Source organism: Polyodon spathula, chromosome 10 (genome assembly GCF_017654505.1).
Source record: "Polyodon spathula isolate WHYD16114869_AA chromosome 10, ASM1765450v1, whole genome shotgun sequence".
NCBI lineage: Eukaryota > Metazoa > Chordata > Actinopteri > Acipenseriformes > Polyodontidae > Polyodon > Polyodon spathula.
In genome coordinates this window covers 2,997,271-3,013,607 of record NC_054543.1, presented here as the reverse complement: position 1 = coordinate 3,013,607, position 16,337 = coordinate 2,997,271, and the positions used below count along the sequence as shown (strand labels likewise).

Sequence of the window (16,337 nt, the reverse complement as noted above, 5' to 3'; positions counted from 1 at the left end):
TGTCACTAGTACTTACTATAGTGTTTTTGCGGAAACTAATTTTACTAGTGAGGTGTAAGTATAAAGTACACTATAGTGTACTACTATAGTAAATATTACAGGTCATAATAGTGTTAACTATAGTTGCTGTTTTACAATTAGAGTTAATAATTCATGATATGCTCTCGTTTTATTACATTTCACTCTACTAATAGGTAGTAGTTTACTGATCACAGACGCTCACATTGCTGTTTTAACTGTAGTTTAACAGCTAATAACACAGAATGTACTCATTATATATGAGGCTGTGTGGTCCAGTGGTTAAAAAAACGGTCTTGTAACCACGAGGTCTTTGGTTAAAATCCCAGTATAGCCACTGATTCATTGTGTGACTCTGAACAAGTCACTTATGCCTTGTCTCTCAGGTGAGACATTGTTGTAAGTGACTCTATAACTGATGTAGTCACACACCCTAGTCTCAGCTCTTGTAAAGAGCTTTGTGAGAGTGGTCTACTAGGAAAGGTGCTATATAAATATTTATAACATAAATATTTTAATTGCAGTTGGTTCACGTATATTATATATTATATATATATATATATATCTAATATATGTGTGTGTGTGTGTGTGTGTGTGTGTGTGTGTGTGTGTGTGTGTGTGTGTGTGTGTGTGTGTGCCAGAATTTAATTACAGTAATTTTGAATTAGAAAAAATAATAGTTAGTTCCCAGGTAAATATCATTGCAAAAAGCTATGTTTCATCTGTCTAGTGTTGCTTGGCTCAGAGTTTCCATTTGTTAGACCTCATTAAGGATGGTTCTCATAGCATGGTTCAGTGGAAATGTAGCTAAGGACCAAATGACAGGGTTACATGTGTTGCAGAAAATGAATGCATCCTAGACAGCATTGTTTTTGTACAATTATAAAACAAAGTTAAGTTGATTCCAACGTCTCACTCTATTGCAATACAATGTAATCATTTACATAGGCACTGAATACAATTCTCTTCTAAAACTAGGATTTGAATCAGGAAACTGGTAGAATGGGTCAGAACCTGATCAAGACACTGTAAAACTCACAAGACACTCACAAGAGAACCAGGACAGTGCACATAGTTTGCAAAAGTAGAAAAACTTGCAGTTTCTACCAAATTCCTTATAGGTTTGAATACCCTTTCTTCCTAAAAGACATAACTTTGACTGGTGTAAAGTATCGTAGAGATTTTGAGACCACAGCCCACTACCACTAGATCTATTGAATTGATAAGAGATTTTGGGACCAGAGCCCACTACCATTAGATCCACTGAACTGACCCCTTTGTGAATGTGATAGGCAATGGTCATTGTTACCAAGCAGAACTTATTTTTGTAACAATATTGAAAACACTGTAAAAGTATTTGGAATGTACAACATCAACTGGAAATACAAGTTAAAGGTGCAAAGCCCAGCAGATATGCGGAATTATATAAAATTAAGCTCTGCCTAGAACCAGCTGAAAAGTCCCAGCTTTGACAACAGGACGTTCTTTACATTCCGGAATAAACCTGGTTACATTTATTGTAATATTGGTATGCTAAGCACTCTGGATGTGAAAAGATACATGCAAGCGAAGCGACTGTAAGCACGATACATTATATAACACAACAGGGCTGGGAGCCCTGTGAAATGGTGAGTTGTTATTTTAAGGTAAAGGCGATGTCTCATTTACAAGCCATCTGCCAATGGAAATGAAAATCTACACCAAAATGCAAACATGGGTAAATGAAGACTGAGGGTGAATTCAAATCATCTTCACTGTAAATCACATAACACGCTGCACAGAAAATCTATATGACAGTGTGAAAGGGTGGGACAGGGAATATGGAACTTATTAGTTTCATCCATACCACTCATCAACAGACTGGAAAAGTTGAAATATGACATGATTTCTGGAGGAAGAAGGTTATAAAAACACAAGTGAAAACACAAGCAAGATGACAGACAGCTAGTTATGTCATTCAAATCATTTTATATGAAAATGATGCCAGAAGCTGCTTTATATAACATAGGGGGAAGGATGGTTTGTTTGATCGCTTGACAAGCGAATCTTGTTTTTTCTCTTCTTCAAGTAGCTAATTTAACGCGGCAGTGCCATGGCTGCACATATAAGCTATCAGTATGGCTAACAAGGAGAAGTTTCCAAAAAAGTAAAATAAGTGTTACTACAACACCTGGAATAACAGAGGGGCTGCAGTGAGTTCCTTTAGGTCAGAATTGTACTGAGGGGCTCTGGTGACATCATAAATCAGGGGTTATGGTGAACCCCGACATCCAATTCTAACCTAATTCACTGCAGCTCCATTTGTTATTTTGTTTTATAATATATAGAGACCAGCGTATATGTTAAAACAAATCTTTAAAACAATTAAAACAGATCTTTAAACAACAGACATTTTATTTAACAAAACTTGCAATGTACAAGAACTGGCACATAGGTATATATCATAGCTTGTCTGATAATAGACATGTTTATTACATTCTGACAGTACTAGTATTACTAGTAATAGTATTCCATGTACATTGGATCTGTGCTAGACGTCTGTATGGGGAGAATGTTCGTTTTGCTTGAAGGCTTGCCTGCTTTCGTTCTGGTCCCCCTCCCAGGTGACTCGGACCCGGGCTCGGTTGTACTGCCGCTGGGCTATCTTGGTGACGTCCAGGTCAGGCTTGGAGAGGTACCAGGATTGGAGTAGCTTGTTGACCTGCTTGCGAGACGTAATGCCGTGCAGGTGGTCATCCTTGTCATCGAGGGGCAGTATCATGCCCTGACACATCTCCTCATGCATGCTCTCGAAGAACTGGATGACACACTTGCGTGCAAATTCACGGGCATGTGTGCTGCAGGTCTCATCGAAGAGCTTCTGCTCGAGGTCTGCGTAGCTGCTCCAGTAGCGGGCCTGCAGGAAGGCGGCATGGTTGAAGCAGGGCTTGAGGCAGCGAGCCACGACCGCCAGCATGATCAGAAAGAGGAGGATGCTCCAGCCCAGAGCCTGAGGAATGAGAGCAGACAGCTACACTGTCACAGTGCACTGTGCAGCATGCAAAGGGTAGAGGAGATCAGAAGGAAAACTGTGTAAGAAATAAATCACACTGCACCATTGTGTAGCATGCGAAGGGTAGGAGAGATCAGAAGGAAAACTGTGTAAGAAATAAATCACACTGCACCATTGTGTAGCATGCAAAGGGTAGAGGAGATCAGAAGGAAAACTGTGTAAGAAATAAATCACACTGCACCACTGTGTAGCATGCAAAGGGTAGGGGAGATCAGGAGGAAAACTGTGTAAGAAATAAATCACACTTCACCTTCCTAATGGCTTTTTAACACTCACAACAATGACCAGTCACTAGGACTACATATTGTCACCTAAATCCCTCAACCAGGTACAAGCCAACCCAACAAATATGAACAAACTAAAACTGTAACTGTGTAACGTATCTCAGAGGAGATGAGCAAATTGAAATATCTTTCTGCTACAATATATTGGGTTAAAATATATGGTACAGGCTCACGTTTACCATATAGAAGAATGAGCATAAGGCCTGGGAATGGCAATGAGGAATAACTTACTGCATCCATTACTGACCAATCGTAAGGTAATGAGGATTTAGCTTGGACTCCCAGAATCCTGGCAGGACTGGGCTCACCTGGGACCAGCAGCGCAGGTAGCGGGACACAGCTTTCCGTGAGGAGGTGTTCTGGAAGATGATGTCCTCCTTGCAGGGAACCTTGGCCAGAACGCGGGTTATATCCAAGCCTGGCACATTCGGGAGGCCATTAAATCTGCTGGGGTCCACAGTGACACTGAAGGCACAGATGAAGCACTTTCCATCCAGCAGGGTCACTAAGATCCAGACCACGGGGGCAATCATGGCTCTCTGAATCAAGTTTGTGAACATGAACCTGAACAGAGGTGCAGACTATTAAAACAATGTGAAAACCTTCACGCTTAGAGCTGTGTTTGTAGACCCTGCTGTATGGTATAGCCGCTCGGTCAGGTGTGGTAAAACTATTACAATGATGTGAAGCCTCTGAAAAAACAGCTTAGAGTTTTGGATTATGACATTAAACAAAGGTTGTTCCTGACAGAAAGGCTAGTTCTGGACAATATAAAAGGGGGGAAATGGGTCGACGTGATGTGATGCAGGGTAAAAAAAATAAAATAAACTAAATAAACACAACATTTAAGGAATAATTCTGTGAAACAGGGTAGTGTTAAAATCTGTTAAAACGTGTAAACTAGCAGGACACATGGCAATCAGCGGTATGTACAGTATGTATCTGTGTATGTATAGATACCCCCCTTAGGACTGGTGGAACGCCCTGTTAATCAGAATGTGGCTGGACACTAAATAAACTGCTTGACACCCACTGTGTCACCAGCGACATGACCAGCAGTTCAACCAATCTCACAAATCTTTATATACAATTAAAAACCGGATCAATGTGCGACCGTCACTGTATAAAAACCGCATGCCAAGAACAAATAAACTAAAGCAGAACATTTACTTTGCTGGCGTCATGAGCGCTGTACCTAAACTAAAAAGCTCAACATCAACCCATTCCTGACCGCTCCCCTCAATAAAGACCTTCTTACTTGATAATAGCTGGGTTCTTTTTCCGCTTTCCAGTGGGCCTTGTCCACTCCTCCAGCATCATAACCGAGTGCTTGTTGACGATGATCCCCACAAAGAACAGCACCACCGGCGGGATGAACATGACCCCCATGCCGTACAGCACGTTATACTTGGGAAGGCATGGGCAGTTGAAGTCGAAGATGGTGTATATCTTCACGCTGGCCAGAGTCAGCAAAGCGCAGATCCCGTTCGCTACGGATTCAGTGTTGGATTGGAAGAACTGGAACACCATACGAAAGCGTTCCATGGTTGCCAAAGTTTTATTTATTTATTTAAAAAAAAAGGAAAAAAAATATATATATATATATATATATATATATATATATATATATATATATATATATATATATATATATATATATGTGTGTGTGTGTGTGTGTGTGTGTGTATGTGTGTGTGTGTTTTTTATTTTTTTTGTTTAGTGTCTCAAATGTATTATTTTGTATCGTATTATGCTTTGCTTGTTATATTTTAATAGAAACGTTTTATTTGTTGACGCTCCAGCCCTAATAATTTTTAATAATTGTAATAAATGTATGTTCAAGTATGTTTTTTTATTACTCGATCCTTCTTTATCCAAATCTCAACCGTAGTCTTAGAACCCGAAGTGAAACTCAATAAGCTCCGTCCTCCAAGCGAGATTGCTCTCTGTACAAGCAGAACGCTCCTGCTCTTAGTAAGTTATGTATATGCGCCTCGTTTTGCTTCTCTGTTTTATCTGATTGACCTGATTCAATATGTCTCAAAATAATATAATAGTAAAATCAATTGAATGCAAAATCGGTTTGTAGATCGGGGTACTTTCGGTGCAGATTGATGTAGGTCTGTTCAGTTTCCAAGTCAGAAGTAAAATCAACCTGCAGACGAAAACTGCTCCCAAAATTCCTCCCATTTTAGCACGACAGGCCACCTCTGCCGAATATATTTTTACATGTACAGTCACCTGGTCCTACTGCATATTCCTGTAGACATATTCAATATGATAGGCAATAACTAAAGTCAATTTAAACAAGTATTATAAGTTTAAGTGTGTGTGTGTGTGTGTGTGTGTGTGTGTGTGTGTGTGTGTGTATATATATATATATATATATATATATATATATATATATATATATATATAGAGAGAGAGAGAGAGAGAGAGAGAGAGAGAGAGAGAGAGAGAGAGAGAGAGAGAGATAGACATATCCAAAAAGCGTATATTTTAAGAAAAATAGCCATATCAACAATCTGTTGAAGTACCAGAAAAACACCAGAATAGATACAGCTACAGATTTATCAGACCGATGTAAAATCTGCTTTGTTCAATTCTTGAATTTCGGCTGCACCTTCTACTACAAGCAAGACATCCTTGCTTCATTATCGCACCCATCAACACATTTAAATGCGATACTTCACCTTGAAATAGAAGAGTCGTGGTCACGTGCCATCATGATGGGCGATCAACAGCATCCTAAAAACAAATCCAAATGCTGTCATCTAGTGGACAGCATGTAGAAGGGCTTTGTCATAAATGAAATGCCAATCACGGTGGTCTCTGAACAATACCAGTGAAACGGTTCAAAGAGAGAGTTATACTAGATGATGGTGATGTTTATCTGTTGATTCATTGACAGTTTACTGGGGATTGGTATTTGTGATCAACTATTTTGTAGAAACTGGGAATTACTGAACCCCAGCAATATCTGCCTTAGAGAGCAGCCCTATTTAAATTATATGGTGGTCTGTGTTCATTTCTCTATAAGCCAGGTAGCCTTTTATAATAATAATTCTTTAGTAACTGATCGTGTTTGTAAAGTAAAAGTGTTATGGTTCATATTTGGAACCACATCAGCCTTTAGTTTTCTAATAATCTCATTAAACAAGACCCTCTGATGTCTAGTAAAATAACAGTTCCTAACCACGCAATAGGGTCACAGAGAAATCCTTGGTGCTAAGCTACGCTATTTTTTTCCATTTTACACACACATGAATTATAAGTATTAATAGCAACATAGGGGTATTCACAGGGATCATTTAATAACAACCAATACAAACACAGTTACCCTTTTAAAACATTATACAGCATTTTAAAAAAGCGACCAGATTAAAAGCGAAATGAGCGGCAGTCGCTTCCCAACCAAATAATTGAAATCACAAATAAGTAAATATATGGTTCTTCTGCTTACTATCGCACGCACGCACACACACATATATCGTCGGCTATATCGAAAAGAACAATATCCTCTATATTAAAATATACGTATCCATCCTCACGAGTCATGTCTTTATAATCAATAACACATGCACAGTTAAAGTTTTCCTTTAGTTCACGAACTTAATAAAAGTGATGCATTATTTTAATACATGAAATTGTATAAACTAGCAGGGAAGACTTGCGCCCTGCAATATTCTGAATGCAGGGATTGTGGTTAAAACGGCACATTAAGCACTTAACACTATAAAATACATCAATAAATACATAATATAAGTTTTAGGTCAGAATAAAAAAACATAAATAAAAACACAGCAAACAAAGACAAGCTTTTAAAAAATGTATATTTTTCAATTTAAGAACACGCTTAAAAAAACTGAACTGAAGTGATCATAAGCGTTACACGGACCAGATTGTTAAAATTATTATCTGCAACAGTGTGACACGTCTTCAATTTTCAACTATCACGTGATAGGGGTGTACGCCTTGTATCAACTGACACGTGATAGGGATGTACCGTTTTGGAGGCTGCGCCAATGCCTTGCACAGACAGACGCCGCACTGAGCAAGTTTTCGTCCTGCAGTTATATTTGATTTTGTGGACGCGACATTACATCATCGAATAAATCAGCCAATGAAAGTGATGTAAAAACAATGTGACTCGTTTCTTCGCTAGCGAAAAAAAAAAAAAAAAAAAACACCAACAAAGAAAAATGGCAGAGAAAATGAACGTGAAGCCGCTGTGGGATATTGTGAGGGAGACTCTACTTATCGATTTTTTAATTATACTTATTATTATTTTCTTTATAGCCGGTTAGGCAAGTTAATAAGTGTCAGTCGGTCTATTCCTGGTAGTTATGAGGGCCAAGTTGCCAGTTAATGTCACGAGATGTAGTGGAAAGGCATTCAAGTTGACACACTTGCTGTTATATTCCTTGAAACAAACTTTTTTTTTTTTTTTTTTTCTATGATGAACTGTTTTAAACATATTGCTGTGTTGGGATTATAGCCTTTTAGAAATTACAAACAAATAAAAAACCGGTCTGGGACCGACTGCTCATTAGAGCGCTCATCATAACCTGCAACGGTATGTTACGTTTTAGTTCCCAAATTGTGTTTTCAGTGGTCGTTTTGTCTCAAATAAAGGCTTTTATGTGATATAATTAAATAGTAATGGGTAACTTGAGTTCTGCTTTTGGTTTAAAGCCGTTTGAACATTGCAGTGCAGCAGACGCAACTTGCAAATATTGGTACACAGTTACCGATATCTGATTTGTAGAAAGAAAAAAACCCTCACCTGGCGTAATTAGGAATTCTGTTCATAATAATAATAATAATAATAATAAATAATAATAATAATAATAATAATAATAAACTGTAACAATCACATTTGAACTAATCTCTACAATTACTTTTATTTACACAAATAAAACAGAATAACCTTCGAGTACAACATTCAAGCCGAAAATAACACATTTAGAACAAAAATGACGAGGGTCATGGCAAATATTGCTAACCCTACACACACACACAAACATTTAACAATACAGTTTATTTTATTATATTGCTGGTTAATTATGTGGACACTAAAAACAGCAATACCATTTTTGATAGGAAGTATTATCTATATTGTTTTCTCTGTGTTGTCAATCAACATTTTGTCTACAATTTGTACACTGTAGCGTCTCCTGAAATTTGAACCGACAGACACATTCAACATTTTCTAGCAACATGTAGACTCCCCTTGTTTTTAGGTCTAGCATTTTTTTTAGTGCAACACACAGACCTCCAATTTAGCCGGGAAACAGCGAACGACCTTAAGGAAAAGCCCCCCGAGGCCCCGGTTAAATCTAGCCACTTTAGCGCTGAACTGTTGAGATGGAGGAAAACGTTTCTCATCATAGCGCGGCCAGGAAACGAGTAAAAAACCGCCTTCACTTAAAAAAGGAAGAGAGTAAAATGCGGAACGGGATCCTGCCTCATTGAAACTCTGCCTAGTTGGGGCTGGCTTGCTGTGTTTTTCTTTTTTCTTTTTTTTAGTTTCAAAGCGGTGTCATCTCTGGAATGTGTTTCGGATTTGGATTGTACTAGCGGCGAACAAGTGGGTATTATTATTTACTTTGGCTATGGCTGATTTATAAAACAGCACTCGGCATTTTATAAAATAGTTGAGCAGGTATTGTGTAGCTAATTCAATGGTTTAGTTCATTATATTTCTCTATTTAGTATGTTTTTTTCGAACATGTTGTAGGTTTGAAAACCGTTATCTTGCAGATATGAGTTGCCTATTTGTAGCAATCCGCTCGTTATAGACACGTGCGCCTTTTTGCACAAAGCCAGGCTTTTACCTTCAAACAACTCTCTTTTATTGAAAGCTGTTAACTCTTTAAACGCCATACTGTCCTATAAACACAACATGGAAATGTTACAGAATAAGCAGAACCACGGAAGGACTGTAGGCCTACCAGGTAGGCGTATTTTTTTTCTTTTTTTAAAAATTCAGTAGTAGCGAGAACACAAGTTGATTATAGGTACTACTGTATAGGTGTAGTACTTTTTAAATATGGGTATTATCAATTTCTATGTGTTGTTTTATATTTAGTGTAGTTTTTAGTTCTTCACGACCTATTCTGGTGCCAAAATACCTGTGAAATTTATGGAAATGTCGGCAAGCGTGCCAGCCTGTCAGATGTAACATTCTGTGAAGTATAATTAAATAAACAACAACACATTTCATTTATCTCAAGAATTGTATGTTTTATTGAATAAGATCAATTTTCACATGATGCAAGTTTGTTTTTAACTCAAAAACTGAATATCTTTATTGGAAAATAAAAATTCACATAAGGCTTTTTTTGTTTTGTTGTTCTAATTTTAAAACTTTAACATCCCTAAAATTACATGCCTTATCAAGCAAGAATATGTCACTCTGAGTCACAATTGTGATATATGAACATTTTGTTTCCTTCAGTGTAAGATTCATGTGCCCAAATATAATTCAGCTAAAGGTTTAGGGGTTGAATTGTAACACGTGTTACAACTGGCTCCAACCCAGGGAGCCATTACTAAACCTCATGTTCCAGCAAGAAACAACAAAACTAAGAGCAATCAATTGTGTCAATTATAAGTACACAGATCAGGGATGAGAATGCTAAAAGCCTGAATGCATAAACTGGATAACACGGGTACATATCACAAAAAGAAAACTGGGGGAAAAAATGTGCTCTAGCAGGTCAAAAATCGATTTTTGTAGATAAAATCTCAGGGCTTTGGCGCAGACAGAGACCTTAGCTGAGCATGTGCGAGTGAGTGATGGAAGAATAATAGGACCTATTTAAAGTTCCCTTTAAAGTTTTTTTTTGATAAATAAATGTTGATATTCATAAAACTTATTATGACTGCTATTTAAAAACAGCTGTAGGCCAAGTCTAAAAGAGTTTGAGCAGATATTTAGATTTTTCGTCTATTTATATAACGTTATGGGCTGGGAACTAGGATTCTGTTTCTCCTGGGGATAATTTCCAATGGCCAGGGTCACTTGCCTTCTGTTTTTCTGGGTGTGCAAAGCAGAGCTTTTAAAGGATTGCTTCCTCCTCAATTCATGTTTTTGTGTTTATTGTGCTTCTGATTTGTCATCATTCACCCTCTCTAAACCCTGCAGGCACAGACAGGGCTGCACTTTCACATCATTCACCCTCTCTAAACCCTGCAGGGACAGACAGGACAGCACTTTCACATCATTCACTCTCTCTAAACCCTGCAGGGACAGACAGGACAGCACTTTCACATCATTCACTCTCTCTAAACCCTGCAGGGACAGACAGGACAGCACTTTCACATCATTCACTCTCTCTAAACCCTGCAGGGACAGACAGGACAGCACTTTCACATCATTCACTCTCTCTAAACCCTGCAGGGACAGACAGGACAGCACTTTCATAGCAGAGCCAGTACGGTTGTATTATTATTATTATTATTATTATTGAAGAAATATTTAAATTACATTTTTAAATATTTAGGCAAAAACAGAAGAAAGCTGGCAGCATGATCTAAGTATATTATAACAATGTTATCAAAAATGAACAAAATAATAATTTATTACACTAAACATTTCTAGAGCCATACCTACCGCATTCTCTGAATGTGAAAAATGCAAGTTACAAACAGAACATTATACATGCATTTTGGTGTTAAATGAATGGATTAAAGCAACAAATTAATGAATATGTTTGTGATATTATTTATTTATTTATTTCTTAGCAGAGGCCCTTATCCAGGACGACTTACATTTGTTACAAAACATTACATTACAGAATATCACATTACAGATAAGAGTAGTTGTAAAGTACAGTAAAATCAGTAGAAAATAAAATCAAATTCAAATAAGAGCAAAATAAAGAATAAAACGAATAATTACATTTAAGAGCGACTTTGACTAAGCAGTTAACTTACAGTAAAAAGACAGGAAGTAGTTATAATTAAGAGCAGTAGTAGAATATGGTAAGACATGGAGCAGTTCAGTGCAAGCTGATGCAAGTTGTATGTATGTGAGTACAGCATGGCTTAGATACAGCTTGAGCTTGTGCAGCAGTAAGGATGGCTATTTTGCTGCAGTTTTGTGATGTATTCCCCCCTTCTATCTCTATTTCTCTATTATGAGCTTGGATAATGTATGCAAGTTGTAACCAAGTGTTTTGCCTCAATGTCGCCAGAAAATAGTTAGAAAAGAGTGGATCCTGGCAAGCTTTCAGCGTTAAATACGTAAATACAAAGGTTCATTAAGATTCACATGCAAACCATTAACTCCCAACCAGAATCATCACAGGCAGTAAGGAGGTACTTCTGGTGGATTATGACAAGATGCAACCTTTCACCTTGTGGCCTTCTCTCACAACTGAGCCACCCGACTCCCTTTCAGAATAATTGGTTCAGGAACTCAGTAGAAAAGGATATCTTGTTTACTTTTATGGTGAGGCAGTTTGATGATGCAAATTGTGCATCTTTATCAGTGGACTAAAAATACAGCTGCCCTTTGTGAAGCCCTCTTAAGAGCTCTAACAAATCATGAAGGTACAGACGGATGTCCTATTCAGCTCTCTGGTTTCCAGTGTATGTCTGGATTGAACTTTCATAATACTTTAATTGCATACTGTATCCCATCCACAGAAAAACAGTCAAAAAGGATCTTTATTTGGCAAGTCGGTTCTAATAAGTATCTGCCTTGAAATCTAGTCCAAAATCTAGCTTTTTCTATACAAGAAAAATCTAAACAAAATGCAGTCATGATGATATTTGTAATACTGCTGCATTTTGAAACCAAATGCAACAGAGGCCAGAGGTATACAAATGCAGTATCTAAATACACACAATGCCATGCCATCTTTGACACAGTAAAACAACTGAATTGTTTTTCCAAGGAAGCTTGATTCAACTGCATGTAAAACCGTGTTACATTCAGGGACACTGATTGGATAAAAGAAAAGCTGGGGCCCTCAAGTAATAATGGTGATGATATCCTTGGACTCTAGTGAAATAAACACATGCCCGTGGAAGTTAGTTGGATCAGTGGATCCTGGGATCATGCGCCCATCTGGCAGCTCTTGTTCTTTTCTTCAGTTTGCTGCAGTGTCTTTAATGGATTAATTTAGACTAGAGGGCAGCCAGGGTTTGACATTACATTATATACCATACAGGAGGTAAAGTAGACATATATTTGTGCCAGATCAGTCGCATGGTGCTTAGCAAGCTTTTGAAGACACCAATACTGTCCACACGTGTGTACGTAACTCCTTGAATTCAAGTTTTGTTCTGTTCTTTTTTTCTACTTATTTTTTTACTCACGTCTGTGAATTCATAATGTGCAAATGCTTTGTATAGTGTTGCTCGCTCTGGCTCGCAGCACTAGGCAGTGTCACTCAATATGTTATGCCTTAAAATCTGACCCATTCAGGTTTGAGGTGTTGTGAAACTGCTTTGGCAAGTCTATCTAGCTTGCATATGGTTTGTTTCTGAGGAAGTTGGTGAGCTTTATTTTTTACAAATGTCATTTTATTTCAGACATACATTAATAAAACAAATAGATGTACAGTGGCTTGCGAAAGTATTGACCCCCCCTTGGCATTTTTCCTATTTTGTTGCCTTACAACCTGGAATTAAAATTGATTTTTATTTGGATTTCATGTAATGGACATACACAAAATAGTCCAAATTGGTGAAGTGAAATAAAAAAAATAACTTGTTTAAAAAAATTCTAAAAAATAAATAACGGAAACGTGGTGCGTGCATATGTATTCACCCCCTTTGCTATTAAGCCTCTAAATAAGATCTGGTGCAACCAATTACCTTCAGAAGTCACATAATTAGTTAAATAAAGTCCACCTGTGTGCAATCTAAGTGTCACATGATCTCAGTATATATACACTGTTCTGAAAGGCCCCAGAGTCTGCAACACCACTAAGCAAGGGGCACCACCAAGCAAGCGGCACCATGAAGACCAAGGAGCTCTCCAAACAGGTCAGGGACAAAGTTGTGGAGAAGTACAGATCAGGGTTGGGCGATAAAAAAATATCCGAAACTTTGAACATCCCACGGAGCACCATTAAAGCCATTATTAAAAAAATGGAAAGAATATGGCACCACAACAAACCTGGCAAGAGAGGGCTGCCCACCAAAACTCACGGACCAGGCAAGGAGGTCATTAATCAGAGAGGCAACAGAGAGACCAAAGATAACCCTGAAGGAGCTGCAAAGCTCTACAGCGGAGATTGGAGTATCTGTCCATAGGACCACTTTAAGCCGTACACTCCACAGAGCTGGGCTTTACGGAAGAGTGGCCAGAAAAAAGCCATTGCTTAAAGAAAAAAATAAGCAACCACGTTTGGTGTTCACCAAAAGGCATGTGGGAGACTCCCCAAACATATGGAACAAGGTACTCTGGTCAGATGAGACTAAAATTGAGCTTTTTGGCCATCAAGGAAAACGCTATGTCTGGCGCAAACCCAACACTTCTCATCACCCCGAGAACACCATCCCCACAGTGAAGCATGGTGGTGGCAGCATCATGCTGTGGGGATGTTTTTCATTGGCAGGGACTGGGAAACTGGTCAGAATTGAAGGAATGATGGATGGCGCTGAATACAGGGAAATTCTTGAGGGAAACCTGTTTTAGTCTTCCAGAGATTTGAGACTGGGACGGAGGTTCACCTTCCAGCAGGACAATGACCCTAAGCATACTGCTAAAGCAACACTTGAGTGGTTTAAGGGGAAACATTTAAATGTTTTGGAATGGCCTAGTCAAAGCCCAGACCTCAATCCAATTGAGAATCTGTGGTATGACTTAAAGATTGCTGTACACCAGCGGAACCCTTCCAACTTGAAGGAGATGGAGCAGTTTTGCCTTGAAGAATGGGCAAAAATCCCAGTGGCTAGATGTGCCAAGCTTATAGATATATACCCCAAGAGACTTGCAGCTGTAATTGCTGCAAAAGGTGGCTCTACAAAGTACTGACTTTGGGGGGTGAATACTTATGCACACTCAAGTTTTTTGTTTTTTTTTGTCTTATTTCTTGTTTGTTTCATAATAAAAAATATTTTGCATCTTCAAAGTGGTAGGCATGTTATGTAAATCAAATGATACAAACCGCCAAAAAATCTATTTTAATTCCAGGTTGTAAGGCAACAAAATAGGAAAAATGCCAAGGGGGGTCAATACTTTTGCAAGCCACTGTATATCAATAATAGTATAGGCTACATCATGTTTTAACTACATACATTTTTTTTTTTTTTTATTAAACATTATCAGATTTTTGCTTTTTTAAACTTTTGACAAACCAAAATTAGTTACCATAATTTCTCATAAGCGGCAGTAACGGTGAAGTACAGTCCCCCACTCTTTTAATCAACTCTCTATTTACAGTAAATGTTGCCCATGCCCTCTATACAAATATAATATTATATATGCGTACACATACACCGAAGCAGCATGCAAAACAAGCTTGGGGTTTCTCAGCATTAAAACAAGTGACTAAACAAAGCAGATTCATTCATTCAAATCCATTAAAAACCAAAACAGCATTTGCTCCAATGCAAAGATTGCACCACTTGAAATAAAACATAATTAGCATACTAATGCAAAATATACAAGAATTTTTCCCATATTTTTCCCAAAAGCATTTTGTATTTCATTTTATATTATTTGGTATTTTTGAAAAACACAGTGTGTTTTAGCTTTAGCTATGTTCCACTGGCGGTGCAAAGTGGCTGTATCTGAGTTTTAAAAGGGAATAAACAATCTTGCATTTTTTTTTTTTTTTGCTTTTAAATACCACATAACAACAGGATTAATAATTTGGGGGTTTTCTTCTTTTGCAGAAAGACAAAGGCCATGCAGGGGGGGATCTTCCGGGTGTGTGTGGTGGTGGCAGCAGCCCTCTTGTTTCAGAAGGAAAACACCACCCTTCCTGAGCAGGAAGATGACATAATTCATCAGATGAAGGGCCACCAAGAGAAACTCCAATCCGAGATGACCCGTCTGGAACAAGAGGTTTCCAAGCAGGATCTGGAGGTGCCAAAGACAGTGGAGGAGGAGGAAGAGGAGGACAACCAAGGCTGGGACTTCTGGAGCACTCTGTCCTTGATCATCTTCCTGATGATTGAGATATGGAGGCAGGACTTCCAAGATTGTTCTGCTCAGGATTCCAATTCCGAGGAAGAAGACTACCTGGTCATTGGGAATCTCTCTCAGAAAACCACACTCCCAAACAAAGTGGTCCTGGCAAGCTTCCATGATAACTGCATCCGTATCTCCGGCAATGAGTTCTGGAGGATGCGGGAGTTTGTGGAAGGTTTTGCAGATGACCTTTTGGAAGCTTTGAGGAGCGTGTGCAACAGGGATGCTGATATGGAAGTGGAGGACTGCATTGGAGTTGGGAGCATGTATGAGAACTGGAGGGTGAGCAAGCCTCTGCTCTGTGATCTAATTGTTCCCTTTGCTCCGCCGGAGCCGTATCGTTTCAAGTTTCAGCTCTGGTGCTGCTCAGGAAATGACGTTCCTCCAGACAGACAGGGATGCGGGAGGATCAAAGTTGTAAAAGCCAGCGAAGATAATTCTGGTTGCCTGTGTGGTAAGAGCAACCTGGGGGAGGACATGCTGTGCCTCCTCCATGGCAAGAACGAGACGCCCAGGGCTAACGACACCATGGAGGACCTGCTGTGCTCCAGGAATACACCCTACTTAGCCAAAGACCAAGTCATGAAGTGGTTCCAGATCTCCATAACCAAAGCCTGGAATCGAATCTCTCACAAATATGATTTTGAGCTCACATTCCGCAACCTTGATGTGCCAGGAGCTCTGAAGGTGAAATTCAGGTCAGGGAAGGTCATTATCTTCAACATCACTCCAGTGGTTCAGTTTGAAGACACCGATGCCTATTTTGTGCCGAGTTTCAACAGCAGCAGCCCTCCAGATGTCTATTGGTCACTCTCTTTAGCCGTCT

The 16,337-nt window shown here is 38.7% G+C and overlaps 2 protein-coding genes across 5 annotated transcripts in view; one reads left to right on the top strand and one right to left on the bottom strand.

Moving 5' to 3' along the window:
* Window positions 1-2,506: 2,506 nt before the first annotated feature.
* On the bottom strand, window positions 2,507-4,899 carry LOC121321432 (calcium homeostasis modulator protein 3-like). The gene is made up of 3 exons (XM_041260376.1): window positions 4,613-4,899; window positions 3,663-3,918; window positions 2,507-3,007 (listed from the first exon to the last, which is right to left on the bottom strand). Exons 1-3 carry the CDS (start codon window positions 4,897-4,899, stop codon window positions 2,549-2,551), a joined length of 1,002 nt encoding a protein of 333 aa, XP_041116310.1. The 3' UTR covers window positions 2,507-2,548.
* Window positions 4,900-7,273: 2,374 nt separating this feature from the next.
* The window catches only part of LOC121321722 (inositol 1,4,5-trisphosphate receptor-interacting protein-like), a 9,694-nt gene continuing 630 nt past the window's right edge, over window positions 7,274-16,337 (top strand). The window contains exons 1-2 of one of the 4 annotated variants that reach the window (XM_041260812.1): window positions 7,274-7,595; window positions 15,214-16,337. The exon at window positions 15,214-16,337 is cut by the window's right edge and continues 630 nt beyond it. In XM_041260812.1, coding sequence (XP_041116746.1) covers window positions 15,227-16,337 — 1,111 coding nt within the window. In that variant the 5' untranslated portion in view covers window positions 7,274-7,595; window positions 15,214-15,226. Of the gene's footprint in view, window positions 7,931-8,200; window positions 8,945-8,964; window positions 9,312-15,213 lie in introns of those variants that run through there. The other 3 variants (XM_041260809.1, XM_041260810.1, XM_041260811.1) reach the window with 3 other exon arrangements.

What these genes read in the sequence shown, in the direction of transcription:
- LOC121321432 (XM_041260376.1), bottom strand. Translation starts at nt 4,899, where the DNA reads ATGGAACGCTTTCGTATGGTGTTCCAGTTCTTCCAATCCAACACTGAA. An exon ending in AAGAACCCAGCTATTATCAA is followed by an intron (nt 3,919 to 4,612) that starts GTAAGAAGGTCT and finishes ACCTCTGTTCAG; the next exon opens with GTTCATGTTCACAAACTTGA. An exon ending in ACCTGCGCTGCTGGTCCCAG is followed by an intron (nt 3,008 to 3,662) that starts GTGAGCCCAGTC and finishes CTCATTCCTCAG; the next exon opens with GCTCTGGGCTGGAGCATCCT.